The 17,118-nt window shown below is 28.2% G+C and overlaps 3 protein-coding genes across 3 annotated transcripts; 1 reads left to right on the forward strand and 2 right to left on the reverse strand.

Annotated features, from left to right (window-relative positions):
- The first annotated feature begins 1,076 nt into the window (after positions 1 to 1,076).
- On the forward strand, positions 1,077 to 2,294 carry LOC132931193 (E3 SUMO-protein ligase ZBED1-like). Its single transcript, XM_060997315.1, has one exon. It carries the CDS (start codon positions 1,077 to 1,079, stop codon positions 2,292 to 2,294), a length of 1,218 nt encoding a protein of 405 aa, XP_060853298.1.
- A 3,555-nt stretch (positions 2,295 to 5,849) lies between these two features.
- Positions 5,850 to 7,108, reverse strand: LOC132931194 (zinc finger BED domain-containing protein 5-like). The gene is made up of 2 exons (XM_060997316.1): positions 6,737 to 7,108; positions 5,850 to 6,299 (listed from the first exon to the last, which is right to left on the reverse strand). Exons 1-2 carry the CDS (start codon positions 7,106 to 7,108, stop codon positions 5,850 to 5,852), a joined length of 822 nt encoding a protein of 273 aa, XP_060853299.1.
- Positions 7,109 to 12,139: 5,031 nt separating this feature from the next.
- Positions 12,140 to 15,754, reverse strand: LOC132931195 (uncharacterized). The gene is made up of 5 exons (XM_060997317.1): positions 15,603 to 15,754; positions 15,362 to 15,515; positions 15,040 to 15,172; positions 14,706 to 14,878; positions 12,140 to 13,843 (listed from the first exon to the last, which is right to left on the reverse strand). Exons 1-5 carry the CDS (start codon positions 15,752 to 15,754, stop codon positions 12,140 to 12,142), a joined length of 2,316 nt encoding a protein of 771 aa, XP_060853300.1.
- Between the last annotated feature and the right edge of the window lie 1,364 nt (positions 15,755 to 17,118).

The following is a 17,118-nucleotide window of genomic DNA, read 5'->3' on the forward strand; positions in this document are numbered from 1 at the left end:
AAGTGAAACGTGGAATCATTTTAGTGAGTTGGACAACAATAAAGCCAAATGTGGGTATTGCAGTAAAATATTAAGTACTGCTGGTGGATCTTTTGGTAATTTGAATCGTCATTTAAAAACGGTTCATCCTGCTGTACTTTTTTCAAAAGCAAAAGAGATAATGGACCTTGATGAAAATCTTGTAGATGATCCTGCTAGTCATGGTATATTTTATTCAGTTTTACTATTATTTTCCTATTATATATTTCTATGTACCAATTTGAGTTAAACTCCTTTATGTGGTAGTACATGAATACATAAGCAGAAACTCCAGTAGAAGCACTAAATGTTCCTGATTCGAGTGTTAATAATATTTTATCAAATACTACCCGCATCCAAAGTAACATTATGAGTTTTATGCAAAGTAAAAAACCTATCTCAATGAGTAGATCTAAGGAAATTGATGAACAAGTGACAAAAATGATAGTAAAAGGGTAACTAACTATATTTATTTAGAATTTATTATAATTATATATAAATACATGTTAAGAAACAAAAAGCAAATAATTATAATAACAATAATAATTATAAAAAGGGAGTCAAGTGGATGTCGCTCTGCTGTACAGTAGATTACAAGTAGGTAATGATTGACCCTGAGCTTTTATTATCTTGACATTTTACATTAATATGTAACTATAATAAATTCACATTAAAATACCAATAACTAAAATAAATTAATATATTTATGTATTATACAAAGTACAATATTTATTAATTATCAGTGAACTAAGCAATTTAATGAAAGTCAAAAATACATACTTATTTTTCTTATTTTATGATCTAGATTTTATCCATTTTCTATGGTGGATGACAAAGAATTTAGAAAACTATTAAAAATGTTGAACCCTCGATATGAGATTCCTTGCCGACAAACTATATCTAAGAATTTGATCCCAAAATTATACAATTTAACTTTAGAAAATTTAAAAAAAAAAGTTGAAACTGCAAAAGCAGTTTCGTTGACAACAGATGGTTGGACTTGTGTAAATAATAAAAGTTATGTTGCAGTAACAGCTCATTTTATTGATAAAGATAAAATGGTGTCTGTTTGCCTTGGTTGTGAACATTTTCCTCTACAGCACACAGCAATTAATCTAGCAGAGTATTTAAAAAATATAACAATTGAATGGAAAATCAATAATAAAGTTGTGGCTGTTGTAACGGACAATGCAGCAAATATGGTTTCAGCAGTACGTCAGTTACATTTTCGACACATAGGATGTTTTGCTCATTCCATCAATCTTGTTGTTCAAAACTCACTAGAAAACATTTCAGAAATAGTTTCAAAAGTAAAAAAAATAGTCGAATTTTTCAAACGCAGCAGTAACGCATTAACAAAACTCCAATCAACACAAGCTCAAATGGGTTTACCTTTATTAAAATTGAAGCAAGATTGTGTGACGAGATGGAACTCGACATTTGATATGTTGAAGAGAATTATTTGTAAAAAAGATGCTGTAATTTCAACATTAGCCCTATTACAAAGTAGTATTGATACTTTGACTCCAGAAGAATGGGATATAGTTGATAAAGCCATTCTTATATTACAAATTTTTAATGAGGTTACAATAGAAGTTAGCTCAGAAAAAACTGTATCTTTATCAAAAAAAATAGTTTTAGTTAGTTCCACGACAGCAACTGTAAATACTTATGTTGACGATATATCTTTGCCTCATGCAGTTCATCAAATGGCAGTTTCACTGAAAAATGAACTACAAAAACGGTTTAAAGACATTGAAGAGACTGAAATTGTGGCACAAGCATCAATCTTGGACCCTCGATTTAAAAAGTATGGTTTCACTGATGAAGTAAAATATAAAAACGCCTATACAAATTTAAGAACACGAATAGGAAACATTCGATTACCGTCAACACCATCTAACAACCTCGAACAAGCACCAACAACTTCAACATCACAACCTCCAGTATCTTTGTTATGGAAAATTTATGAAGATAAAGTTGAGAAATTCAAATCCACAGTGTCATCAACTGCAGCAGGAATAATAGAGTTAGATAAATACCTCGGAGAAACATTAATTGACCGTAAAGATGATCCGTTAAAATGGTGGTATGAACGAAAACATATTTATCCTCATCTATATGAATTTGCTATGAAGCGCCTCTGTGTGACAGCAACTAGTGTTCCTTGCGAGAGAATATTTTCAGAAGCTGGACAAATTATTACGCAAAAAAGAAATCGCTTGAACACAAAAAAAGCTTCACAGTTAATATTTTTACACAATAATCTTTCTTAAACCTTTTATTATAAAAAAGTTGTATTCTTCTTCTTTCTCTCTGGGCTTTTACAGGCCCTTAAGGCCCATCGCCGCAACAACATATTGTTTCCATTCTTCTCTATCATTTGCACTTTCTTCTGCGTTTCTTACGTTCAGGAGTTTCAAGTCTTCCTTTACTCTATCCACCCATCTTTGTCTGGGGCGTCCTCGAGGCCTCTTAGTGTCGGTTAAAATTGTATTATCAAAACTGTATTTAAGGTGAAAAAAAGCAATTATTTATAGTTATTATTTTTATTTCTGTAATATGTAACTAGTAACCACTAACTTACTAAATAAACTATCTAGTTGATGTTTTATTTTTCTTTGACAAAAATAACTTCCATTACGGATTATAGGTACTAAAAGTACTAAAAGTACTAAAGGTACTAAGGTACTAAAAGTATTTCATCTGATGACCATTGGTCACGGTATCACAAGTTAATATAATATTTTAAGAAATAAATTACATTAAGTTCAAATTATTACTGTTTGTTCAAATAACAATGTGTAGTTAACAAGCACAATTTTCAAATATCATATCAAATTATCAAGTATCAAGTATCAACTATTTTTTTTTTTTAATATTATCAAAATCACCTAATCAGTAACTATAGCAGTCATGTACAGCTGTTTTTGAGATTTTGGACGTGAACTAAATATTATTATCTGAAGTTCACGATATCACGATATCACGATCACGAACTATTTTACAATTTACAGTGAACAGTGAACACAATGTGACCAATTTATTTTATGAACTGTGAACTATTAGGTTACATGTACTGAAATAGTTCGGAATAGTTCATCAAAGTGAATAGTTCAAATGAACTATTCGTTCACGAACTTAACATCTCTATAATTAACTACTAAAAAAAATTAGAAAAAATATCAATTACTATAGTCATTTATAATTTTAAAAAAATAATAATAATTAATAGATACTTAAAATAATAATAAATAGATATAAGTTATATTTTATGTATTTAATTTATAGCAAATTAAATAGCAAATGCTAAATAAACAGTAATATACTAATATAGTAATATAAAATTTAAATAATATATTTATATATATATATAAATCATTTGTAAAAATCAAAATAGAATTTTAAATTTTAAATTTATGAAATTTATATTGGGGAAAAATAAATTAATTAACGTGACTGTAAAATAAATTAATTTGTTAAATTAGAAGTTACTTAAAAAAAAAAGAAACTCGTTAAGTAACTTAACTTTAATTTTTTAACTCGTTAATGCCCAGTCTTAAGTCAATAGGTATATTTATCGCTACACTCAGAATCTAAAAATAGTAATTTAAATTACTCCTATAAAGTGTTTAATTAAAAAAATATGTCATTGTAAAATGTATTCATAATTATTATTAATTAAAAATTATCATTCAGAATCAGAAAAATTAAGTACCTAGGTATTTTTATAATAACAGTCCAAAAAAATTATTATTATTTAAATACTACGTTTTTAAAATAATATTTATTTATTAATAAAAAAATATTAGGTACATTTGAATTAGTTAAGCTGGATAACTAAATTATATAAATGAGTTATAATTTATAATAAATAATAAATATAATATAAATAATATGTCCCATAGTATATCAATCATGCCGAGAAAAATGAGTATACCGTTTGATGATATAGTTGAAGCCCTCAATATACAAAAATACAATTTTTGACGGACATAAAATGGTAGTTGGTCCAACGCATCCAATTTGGGCAGATATAAAACAAAAGTTAAATGGAGAAATATCAGAGAAATCTCTATACACTATACTAAAGTGTACCTAATAGAAACGACGTGTTAAACAAAATGCATATAAAACCACGCGATGATGCTATGATGAAGAATGATACAAAAATGACATTAATGAATAACGATTCAAGTGATTTTCAAATTGAAAACAGCTTTGACAATGATATTGAAAATATTAATTTTAAAATAACTTTGAGCAAAGAAGAATGGGCAGATATATATGGTGAAAAAAAGTATCAGGCAAATAATTCAAGTTACCTAAATCGTAACTAAAACTTTGAATCCTGGAAATGGACATAAATAGTTCACAGCCATTTTTGGGAACAAACCAAAATTGCTTGCACAATCGTTTATAAAAGGGCTAAAATTTACGATTCTGGACTTCATTTCTGTGTATTTTACGGTAAATGTAAGTTATGTCACAGTGAATTAAAAGGGATATTAAATGTAAAACCACCAGTTGATAATAGAGCTATATTCTACTGTACTTATAAAGGAAATTTTCAACAATGTCACGAAAATCGAAAACGTCGAACCCCCTCTGAAAAAAAACAATATTATACTAATAAATTAGTGAACGAGAAAATGTCAGCTGATATGCTACGTAGATGTGAAGCGAATAATTTAATGGAGTTTGGTGATGATGAAACCAGTCATTTACCAACAGAAAATGCACTGAGGATATTAAAATGCCGAGTAATAAATCAACAGCAAGTGGACGATGATCCAGTTTTAGCACGATGCAAAATGAAGCATATGCATAATGCATCCATACTTAAATATAATTAAAGACATTAGATATGATCGATTTTTCGTTCATTATTGGACCGCTCTTGAAATTAATGTGTATAGACAGTATACAAAACATAACAAAATAACTACAGTATGCATCGACGCAACCGACAGTTTGGTGAAAAAACCGACGTCAGTAACCAATAGAACCACTAAAAGTATTTTATTGTATGAAACTATGAAATAACTGTGCATGATAAAAATATAATAAAACAGTATTCGGTGAGTCACATGCTTTCGGAGAGACATGACAATAATTCAATATATTATTGGCTTATAGAGTGGATTCGAGATGGAGCTCCGTGTCCTAAATAAGTAGTAACTGACATGTCTTTAGCCCTAATGGTAGCTGTAGTAAGAGCATTTACACAATAAAATAATTTAAAGAATTATATATCTGCATGTTTCAAAGTTTTGAAGAACGATGAGGAAGATTTGCCAATAAATTTTGTTAGATGTGATGTTGCACATGTAATAAAACTTGTGACAACTTGGAAGCCTCTTCAGTTAGTTGACAAAAGAGTAAAAGATTTTATAATCCGCTCAATAGCACAAATGATACTATCGGACAATTGATGATATGAAACAGCTTTTACAAAGTTTCTTTTGTCTGATTTTCGGTAAGACTGATGGTTGCTTAGAACAGCGGTTCCCAAACTTTTAGGATCACGGAACCCTTAGGAAATAGTTTGTGTTTTGCGGAACCCTAATGTCTTTACTTCCAACTCAACCCCATTTTTTTCTAAAAAAAAAACAGTACTACAAAAAATATTTTAATGATATTGTTAATGATTATTGTTTATTACAATTCGTTAAAAAACAATTTTCAATTAAAATTTTATTTATTTAAATAAAAAACATTTATTATTTAATTATCACAAATATTTATTTAAAAAAAATTATAATTAATTGGATTTTAAAATATACATACTATTAATATTTTTAGTGAGAAGAATGGAACTGTTTCATTGTTTAATTTACAATATTTTTAAAATTAGGTTTTATATCTGAAACTTGAATTCGTAGGTCTGGAGCGGCATTCAATTTATTTCTGTATTTATTTTTTGTATACGCAGAAGAGGAAAAACCAGCCTCACAACGGTAGGTTGTTACAAACGGTAATAGAGTAAAAATAGCTTTTTCAACTAGAGATGGGTACTCGTCCTTAAGTTCAATCCAAAATTCGTTTAAAGATCCAGATTCAAATTTCTGTTTTAAATATGACATGCTTTTAATTTCAATTAACTGCTCATATTCGAGCATGGATAACATTGCAGGTTTTTTTTGGTTCACAAAAGGGTTTTGTATCCAATCAACGTCATTATTAGTAGCAAGAAAATACTGAAACAATGATTTTTCGAGGTTTTCCAAATGTTCGATAACAATTTTTTTAATATTAGTTGTTAGTTGCAATTCGTTTTCCTTTAAAAAAATCCATCAAGAGAGGAAAGCATTCAAAATTTTTCTCATTTACACATGATATCCAAAAGTTAAGTTTGTTTCTAAATGCTATATTTTTGTCTCTGACCACGAATGTTGTTATTGTTTTTCCTTGCAAAGACTTATTAACTTCATTCAGTTTACTGAATATGTCTGCGAGATAAGCTAATTTTATAAGCCATTGGCCATCATGTAATAACTCGAAATAACTCATAGATATAAATAGATTTTGTCCCGAAAAAAAATATCTTTAAATCATCGCGCAGTTCAAACAATCTATTTAGAACCTTTCCTCTTGAAAGCCATCTGACTTCAGTGTGAAGAAGAAGTGAATAATGCTGACTACCCATTTCTTCACATATTTTTTTAAAAAGTCTAGACTGGAGTGGACGACTCTTAATATAGTTTACAATACATACAGCCTCATTAAGAACTTGTTTTAACTCCAATGGCATTTTCTTACTAACAAGAGCGTGGCGATGTAAAACGCAATGACTACTGTGACATTTTGGTGCGACATTTTTTATCCTTGTTATGGTTCCTTTAATTTTTCCAACCATAGCTGCAGCTCCATCACTACATATATCGATACATTTAACCCAATCAACCTGATGTTTATTCATATAACTATCGATGACTTTAAAAATTTCTCCACCGGTGGTATTTGTGTCCAAAGGAGTACAAAGCAATAAATCTTCTTCGATAGATGTTTCAAAAATATACCTCACGAAAACAAGCAGTATTGAAAGTCCAGCAACGTCAGTACTTTTGTCAAGTTGAATAGCAAACATGTTACAACTTTTCAACCTGTTTATTAGTTGATCTTCAATATGGTCCGATATTTTATGTATATCCGATCAGATATAGTGTTGTTGGAGCATTGAACAGTTGCAATTTTCTTAGCAGCCTCTTCTCCAATCATGCAGCGAACTATTTCAGTCATACATGGTTTAATTAGAGATTCAGCAATTGTATGTGGTTTACCAGCACGAGCAATGCTGTAACTCAAAATAAATTATGCTTCTGTTGCATTTTCACTGTCGTTTTTCGCGTATTTATGTAAGGCAGACAAGCTGCTATTATGTTTTTCTTTACGGTTTTTAAAATAGCCCATTTCCTTGTTCATCAAATTTGGATGGTTGGTTTCGAGGTGTCATTTAAGTTTTGCAGGTGCTAAAGAACTGTTCTGAAGAATTACCTTACAAATAACACATTGTCCATCAGGCCTTTCTACAGTATCAACAGGAATAAATCCAAATTGAAGGTAGGATTCATCGTATTTTCTCTTTTTCGAAGGTTTTAACTCAATAATTTCAGGTACAACTATACTTTTTCCGAAATATTACTATGAGAATTATTTTCAATGACATTAGTAATCTAAAATAAATTAAATAATAATAATGACAATATAATATTATACTATATAATTATAATGATTATAATAACAAGACTGGAAACGACTAAAAATTAACTAATTTTATTCAAATTTCTTACCGAACAACTAGGAATAGCATCTTTCAATATAACTTGTTGAGATTTTGTTGATGAAGACGCCACAGTCTCATCAATATTATTAATTGTTGTTTTGGCCAACAACCATCCTGTTCTAAGCCAATTATGCATGGCAAACTTTTTATTTGTAGTTATGTTGTATTTATAATAAATAATAATTAATAACGCAGTAACAACGTACACGAAGTATGTCGTATGACCAGTGGCGTATTTATGGGTGGGGGAAACCCCCCCCCCCCCCCAAAAAAAGAATTATTGAATGCGTCTGGAGACCTTAAATTTTAAATATATCAATAATATAATAATAATTATAGTAAATTATAATAATAAAGAAAAAAAATGTCACATTTAATTGAGTGTTCAATTTTATTTATTTATTATTATATAAAACTATTTAGTTTAAAACTTTTAATAAAACCAGTGTACAATAATATTAGGGTTTTCGGCTATGACAAGTTGAAATACGGGCAAATTATAAAGAAAAAAGATTACTAAATACTAATCATTTTTATTATTATTAGGCCCGGATCACACTATGTATTTTATCGGTTGTATACGTTTCCGCAAATTGGGCCCCGATAACGCGTTTTATATTATATTATAGATGTTGCAGATTTTATCTGTGTATTATTATGTTATTCGTGACGAATGAGTGACACACAACGTGTGGTTTTATTTTGATTTTATATTTGGTAGTTAATACTTACGGTTACCAATTTATACAGTGAAATGGAGCCATTAAAAAAAAAAATAAAGACTTTAGATGAACCGATTTTACTGACTTTAGTCAGACCGATGAAATTATTGATGAATTGGCAAAGAAAAAAAGAAAACTAGATTTTATAATATAATTTGTGATTTTTAATTTTAATTCTAAAATAACTATAGTTAATATAAAAATAAGTTGAATTGAGTTTAAGTATTTTATACTTTCTAATTTATAAATTATTTCATTATGATATGACACCCCCCCCCCCTAAAAAAATTGTAAATACGCCACTGCGTATGACAACTATATGCCAACTGAGTAATAATCTCTTAATTTTAACTCATTACGATTACGGATATAATGTATCAATCGTATCGAACGCGAACGCGTGTACATAAGTTATTTTTATAAGTTATCGCATAATTTACTGGCAATCGCGTTGACACGCTTATCTAAATTCTATAAATCTACGTCGTTAATGACAACGTCTATAGGTACATGAGTGTTATAATTTTATTCTGTTCAATTTCAAGTTATTTGAACCTGAGCCTTTGTTGCGCCTGTGACAAACAGTGTGTCTGTTTGACACCTGTCTTGTCACCCCGCTGACTATCCGACGCCGACGTGCGCTTGCGCGAACTTTGGCGACCGGCGTCGCTGACCACCGGTTGTCCATCGCCTGTTTTTTGTCTTTTACACACCGCCGTCCGGGATTGTTCGCCGTGACCGCGGGTGTTGGTCGTTGCATATACCACGTTGTTGTCGTGGTCGACCAGAACTTTGGCCGTACATTTGTTCCGATCGCCGAACCCCTTTTGCTATATTGTTGTTGTGTGTGCGGGGGTGATTCGCAGACATCACCCGTTGCGTGCTAGTTGCACGTGTCCACATTTTTCGTCTACGTCTGTTTCACGTCGCGGCGTTGTGACGAGTCTTGCGGGAGGTCGGCGACCTGTCCACTGCACAGTTGTTTCGGGACCTGTTTTTGGAGACATCGCGGAAATCGTCGTGGGATCCCGACGCCAACCAGCTGTGATCGGCGGTATCGTTTAATCCATTATATTATTATTATTTATATTTAGTAATCCATATTGCACATCTGTTGTGCCTTTTTATGTTTTAATATTTAATCTTATTGTATATTATTATTATTATTATTTATATTGCAAGCGTTCGAAGAGACGTCTTCGGCGTTGTAACATTTTATATTCTTTATATTGTGTGGTGACATTTCACTTGATTATTATATATATTCTTTGTACCACAATCCATTTTTGCTTGTTCTAATTTTGCTCCCACACATCCGCGAGTCGTTCAGCAAACTGCTTATGTAAGTGCTGACGGCGCAACACAAGTACATACAACAAATATTTAATAACGATATTATACTATAATAACTATTATTTAAATTTTAGGTGAACTTTTTTTAAATAATATAAAATAATATTTTTTATATAAATAATCCATATATAATATAAAATAATTTTCTCAGCATCACATACATCTGACGGAACCCTTGAGATAGTCCGGCGGAATCCTAGGGTTCCGCGGAACACTCATTGGGAAACGCTGCACTAAGGAACACTCAGTTCCAACTACTGCCGTAGTCAAATTGGCTCCCCGCAGAGGAATCACCTCAAGTCAGAAGTCAGCGTAAAGGTAAGAGTTTTATTCACGCTGACACATACCTCGGGAAGATGCTTATTATATTAGTATTAAGTTATTTTAGCCAGGTCTGTGTTTTCCGGTTAGCTAGGATTCCCGAGTTAGAATTACGTAAGAAGTATTCTGGTACGTCGTACGTAAGGGGAATTCCGTCGCGACCGCGATAACCGTGAACGGCTGTGGGAAGTAATTATAATATAACGTTATATAACACTACCCCATCAAACACTTGTCTTTCGTCCCGTGACACTACCGCAGATAACAGCGCAGCGTACAGGTGAGAATACTCAAACCGGTACCGCTGCCGTCATCGTAAGCCGCCGCTGTCATCAGCCGCCACCGTGCACCACCGTTGTCAACCGCCGCCGCACGCTGCCGTTTGCGATGCCGGGCGGCATATAAGCATTCCGTACATGAGCTCAGCACCTGTATTAAAATCATGCTCTACGATTGGTTTATTTTAAAATACCGCCAAATAGTCAATAATATTATTATCATACCTACTCTAATCATATTCTAATAGATTGACTTTATATATATATATATATAATACCTAACAATATAATCAATTTAAACTCATTTATTTATTTTTAAACATAAATATGCATCACAGATTTTTAATCTTACTAAGAGTTACCTATATATTATAAAGAGTAATAGTAGATATTAATTATGTAGGTTTTAATCCTAGAAATAGTATAAATATGCCATATGGTATACGAGTGTTTACCTATTACCACCAATAATATTTGCCATTTTTTATGTTTGTTTTACATTCATCTTAATTAAAATATATTAGAAACCAGTGAATTGATAAGTATAATTATTAATTAATTATTTCATACTCTATATATATTTTAAAATAGGTCCTAGTCACCTAATAATTATTTAAATTTTAACTTGGTTATATAAATTATTAAATTAACATTATTATTAGGCATAAGTGAACATGGAAGTAATGCAAATCTAATACTAATCAATAGTTTAAAAATCACAATACTGCATTATAAATTATAATAATTTTGTTTAAAACAACGCAGATCACCTTTTAATAATTGATAGAAGGAAAAATACACATATCTATTTAGGTATATCAAGTCTACTAACTACAAACAAATTATAATAATACACTTTTGTTTAATTTTTAGAAAAAAGCTAGGTATCAAGTATATTATTTTGTTAGGATACTACATTAAAATAAAGTAACCTACAATTTAATTGGATTCAAATGTTTATGCTTTATAAAATTAAATAGATAATTTATACTTAAACTTTGTGTAATACCTATATTAAAATAGTTAAGTAAAATATATAAAAATAGGTAGGTACCTATTATTATAAAGAGTAATAGTAGGTATAATATATAATATTATATATATATACATATTATTTAAATATTCTTACTTAAGATTTATTAAAACCAGTAAAATATGAAAGATAAATAAACAGTTATGATAACTACACATATTAATCCTAAGTAGTAAGTATAGAACTGTTATGGGTATGAACAAATAGAGCTGAAATATGGAGTAAATTTATAAAAATAAAAATAATAAAGGAAAACAAAATAGTGATTGTCAGGCAAAAATTAAAATGTTATATCTATAATATTTATAGGAAAGTACACTGTTTATTCAAGTAATATTGTAAAATAGATAGTTATTACTTTTTACAATTACTACCTATTGTTGACAATGTAATTAAACATTTAATCTAAAATCTAACTACTAATTGTTAATTGTAATTAATCAGTATAATACTATAATAGTATTAATGTTATCATGGTGCATACTGTAAAACCAGTAAATGAAAGATAAATAAACAGTTATGAAAATTTTTAATATAAGTAATAAGAATTTTAAACATATTATTGACAAGTGTAACTATAAACTTAGGTAATTACTAGTTGTTAATTAAAATTTAACCAATTATATCTTTAATGATTAGTCCCATGTGATTTAGCGTTAGGTATATTTAAGTTGACATTCTCTTGAAGATTTCTTTTTCTTTTTACTATCTTTTTCTTTTTTATACTGTTTACTGGTCTTCCAACTGGTAATCTTTGACTTCCTCTAGTGATACCAGGTTTTCTTCTACTTAATGTTGTAGGTTGAACTCTAATTGAAGCACGACTTCTGTGTCTTAAAGAAATAGAACTTCCAGCAGTTGCCAAAAAACTATCCCAACCAGTTGCAGTTTTAACATTTTCCAACCTTTGAATACATTTAGAAAGAATAGGTAATGATGTAGATTGATATTTTGAAAAATTATTAGAAATTAAGCTACAAATCTTTTCTTTATACTTCTTGGCTAAATCTTTATTTTGAATAATTTCTGAACTGGTGTTAGTATTATTGTTTATGAAATTATTAGTATCATCAGGGAATTCTATTGTATTAGATGTAGATGGCAAACAATTAAATGTAATCTCTGAAGTTGCACTAAAATTGTGTGTAATATCAGGTACTAATGGTAAATAAAATTCTTTTTCTTGTACCACATCACCAAATGCTAACTTTGCTAATAAATACCTAGATTCAGCACTTATAGCAGGTAAATTTGGCATTTTATCTTTATAAAAATTAAAAACTGCTGCTTGATGCTTACAGAATGACCCATATTTTCCTTTAATACATGAACAATATCCAACTGTAGTATTCACTTCATAAAAATCTGACAATCCATGTTCTTTTATTACTTTATATAAATTATCTCCAATTGACTCAATATGATCTTTTGTAATATTAGCTGATCGACTCAGTTGGTCTTCAAATAGTAATCTAGTAGCATCATACCGACCATTGACAAAATTTCTAAGACGCCTAGTGTAGTACTCTTCCATGCTTGTGCATATAAAGTCAACCAGAGCCACTGCATTGTAGGCTTTATTCCGTGAAAGAACAATATCTTTAAAAATTCTTACATTTACCTCACTAAAATTATTTGTATGATGTCCATGCATTGACTCATCTCTAAATGCAATACACCAAAGTTCCTTTCTTTTCCAATAATTATTCATATAGTTTATCCACTGAGGATATTTAGTGACTATATTATTAGTATCATTACCACTCAGAATTCCTGTCACAATTTTGAATGCCATTTTGGCTTCTTCTATGGTTGGAGCCTGTAAACAGGCTTGAAATTTTCCATATAATATTTTTCTATCTTCAGTATCAATATTGTGTTTTTTTTCAAATAACCAACGCCAAACTGATTGACATATATGAAATCTACATAATAGTGACTTAGAATTTGGCCATACGTATTGAAGGGCCTGCCTTTCAGCCTCACTATCGTCTGTTATAAATTGTAATGGATATCCTTGTGAACAAAACGCTAATGGTACTGCCTCTTTTAGTAATTTAAACACGGCAATATAATCATCTAAAGATTGGCCTTTAGTGATCATAACTGCTAAAGGTACTGCACCTATACCACAGGCAGTAAGCATAAATGTAACCGAATGACCTTGTGAATCACATGATGCTGTGCTATCGACAAATGCAATATCTTTAGCAAAATTTAAATTATGTGCACGTTGCATAATGGGAGTTATTATTGTTATCGCAAAGGGATCCTCTTGAAATTTTACTATAATATTATTTTTTTCATATTCATGCATTTTTTCCTCCAATTTCTGTAAACCAAATCATATGATAACTTAATAATGCTTTAATTTAACTGAAATAATATATTTAATTTGCGATTGATCTATTCATTTATATAATACAAACAATTTTGGAATTAATAATATATACCTATGTTATTATTATAAGTATTACAATTTACAAATATCAAAAGTAATGAGCTAATAAACCTAAACTAAATCAAGAACAATAAAATCCAAAATAAGATTATATATCATACCTACTATTACTCATCATAATAATAGTTAGGTACCTAATTATATTTAAAGTATATTTGAATTATATTAATTAATATAAATTAGGTGTATATATATTTTTTAAACATAACACTTTTTATACCATTGATATTTTGGGACATGGGTTAATTTTATTTTTAAATAAAAACCTATTATAATAATTTGTATAACTGTACTTTACAAACTAACAAAAACTAATCAAATAGTGACCAACCCTTTATTAGATGTAATTAGTAAATTACTTGATTTGATTAATAACATTTTACAGTTTAGTAAAGTAGATTAAAAATATTGCTTGAATGAATATAAGTATTTCTCCTTCTATCAGTTCTATCAATTGTTATAATGTGATCATTATTGTTTTAAACATATTATAATGCAGACACACAGTATTATGACTTATAAACAATTGATTAAAATCAATGACCAAACATAAAATATCTAAGGAAAAATCATTCTGCATTAGAATTAGAATTTTAAATTAAAAATAACAATCACACAATTAAAATTTAACATATTAAAATAAAATGAAGAGAGTTTGAATTTTTTTCAATTCAAAATAAATAATTTTATATTATATTTCTTTTACTAAAAATTGCTATGAAAATTAATATACCTTATTAACTCCGATTCCACTATGTGGACCTAGATTTAATTTTTTCCACTCATCATACCAATATCTAACAGTTCTATACTTAGGATTAATATGAGCATTTGCGAGTTCAGTTGAATTTATTCCATGTTTCAGTTCAATATTTTCTTCATGAATCCTAATGGATTCACTTATGCCTAATAATAATGTAATTAACAAGGTATTATTATTTTTTAATAGGTAGAATCCTAAAGTAATAATTAAATTCTAAATCCTAAATTAAAATAATTAACTATATGAAATACAATTCTAAAGTTATTAATAGTACCAATAATAATTTTAAAAAACAATAACTAACCAAGACCACTGTTAAAGTACTCTTCAAATTTGATATTTACATCTTTTGTTGGTCTTAAATAAGATAATGCCTCTCCAGAAACAACTGTATGGTTATGATCATTTTGAATTGAAATAACCGCTGGTAGTCCATCCTAAAATGTTGTATTTTAACAATCTAAGATAAATGAGTTTGGATTTTGGATGAAATTTAACTAGGTATAATAATATATTATATATATTATATTATATTATATTGTACCAAATATTATGTATCTATTTTAAAATATTACACAAGTTACAAATTAACAATGCATTATATATTTATATGTAATAATATTTACCTTAACATACACATCTTTTTTTTTTGTATCCTTAGTAGAAAGTTTAATTAAAATTTCAATTTTTGCCTGGCAATCACTATTTTTTGATTTTCCTTTATTATTTTCTTTTGGTGTTTTTTTATGAAAGGAACTATGATGACATTTAAATATTTTCCTACGTTCATATAAAAATATTATATAATATTAATGTAGACATCATTATCATTATCACATTGCTATAATTTAATAAATAGTTACTTACCGACAAACAAATCTAGTTGACACTTTACTACTTACTACACACCAACTAGTATTTGTTTTCAAACTGAATGATTTAATATATTCATTTATATCAAATTCATTTACTAAATTGCCACGAAATGTACCTGGTTTAATTTCTATCAAATCAAACATATTTGTAATTTACAGAAATCTAGAATTATAATACAACTTTTAATTATAATATAGAACTTTTTCAATAGTTAAAAATGATAAGAGATTCAAAAGTTCTATGATAATAATATTTATATTGTAATTATTGTATTTAAATATATTATAAAACAATACACAGTATGCACCATGATAACATTAATACTATTATAGTATTATACTGATTAATTACAATTAACAATTAGTAGTTAGATTTTAGATTAAATGTTTAATTACATTGTCAACAATAGGTAGTAATTGTAAAAAGTAATAACTATCTATTTTACAATATTACTTGAATAAACAGTGTACTTTCCTATAAATATTATAGATATAACATTTTAATTTTTGCCTGACAATCACTATTTTGTTTTCCTTTATTATTTTTATTTTTATAAATTTACTCCATATTTCAGCTCTATTTGTTCATACCCATAACAGTTCTATACTTACTACTTAGGATTAATATGTGTAGTTATCATAACTGTTTATTTATCTTTCATATTTTACTGGTTTTAATAAATCTTAAGTAAGAATATTTAAATAATATGTATATATATATAATATTATATATTATACCTACTATTACTCTTTATAATAATAGGTACCTACCTATTTTTATATATTTTACTTAACTATTTTAATATAGGTATTACACAAAGTTTAAGTATAAATTATCTATTTAATTTTATAAAGCATAAACATTTGAATCCAATTAAATTGTAGGTTACTTTATTTTAATGTAGTATCCTAACAAAATAATATACTTGATACCTAGCTTTTTTCTAAAAATTAAACAAAAGTGTATTATTATAATTTGTTTGTAGTTAGTAGACTTGATATACCTAAATAGATATGTGTATTTTTCCTTCTATCAATTATTAAAAGGTGATCTGCGTTGTTTTAAACAAAATTATTATAATTTATAATGCAGTATTGTGATTTTTAAACTATTGATTAGTATTAGATTTGCATTACTTCCATGTTCACTTATGCCTAATAATAATGTTAATTTAATAATTTATATAACCAAGTTAAAATTTAAATAATTATTAGGTGACTAGGACCTATTTTAAAATATATATAGAGTATGAAATAATTAATTAATAATTATACTTATCAATTCACTGGTTTCTAATATATTTTAATTAAGATGAATGTAAAACAAACATAAAAAATGGCAAATATTATTGGTGGTAATAGGTAAACACTCGTATACCATATGGCATATTTATACTATTTCTAGGATTAAAACCTACATAATTAATATCTACTATTACTCTTTATAATATATAGGTAACTCTTAGTAAGATTAAAAATCTGTGATGCATATTTATGTTTAAAAATAA

Source organism: Rhopalosiphum padi, unplaced genomic scaffold, assembly GCF_020882245.1.
Source record: "Rhopalosiphum padi isolate XX-2018 unplaced genomic scaffold, ASM2088224v1 scaffold1, whole genome shotgun sequence".
Lineage (NCBI taxonomy): Eukaryota > Metazoa > Arthropoda > Insecta > Hemiptera > Aphididae > Rhopalosiphum > Rhopalosiphum padi.

Coding starts and splice junctions, on each gene's coding strand:
- LOC132931193 (XM_060997315.1), top strand. CDS start 1,077: ATGGTGTCTGTTTGCCTTGGTTGTGAACATTTTCCTCTACAGCACACA.
- LOC132931194 (XM_060997316.1), bottom strand. CDS start 7,108: ATGTTTGCTATTCAACTTGACAAAAGTACTGACGTTGCTGGACTTTCA. Junction 6,300..6,736: donor AACAAGTTCTTAATGAGGCT/GTATGTATTGTA, acceptor ATTTTTTTAAAG/GAAAACGAATTGCAACTAAC.
- LOC132931195 (XM_060997317.1), bottom strand. CDS start 15,754: ATGTTTGATTTGATAGAAATTAAACCAGGTACATTTCGTGGCAATTTA. Junction 15,516..15,602: donor TCAACTAGATTTGTTTGTCG/GTAAGTAACTAT, acceptor ATATGAACGTAG/GAAAATATTTAAATGTCATC. Junction 15,173..15,361: donor AAAAAGATGTGTATGTTAAG/GTAAATATTATT, acceptor ACAACATTTTAG/GATGGACTACCAGCGGTTAT.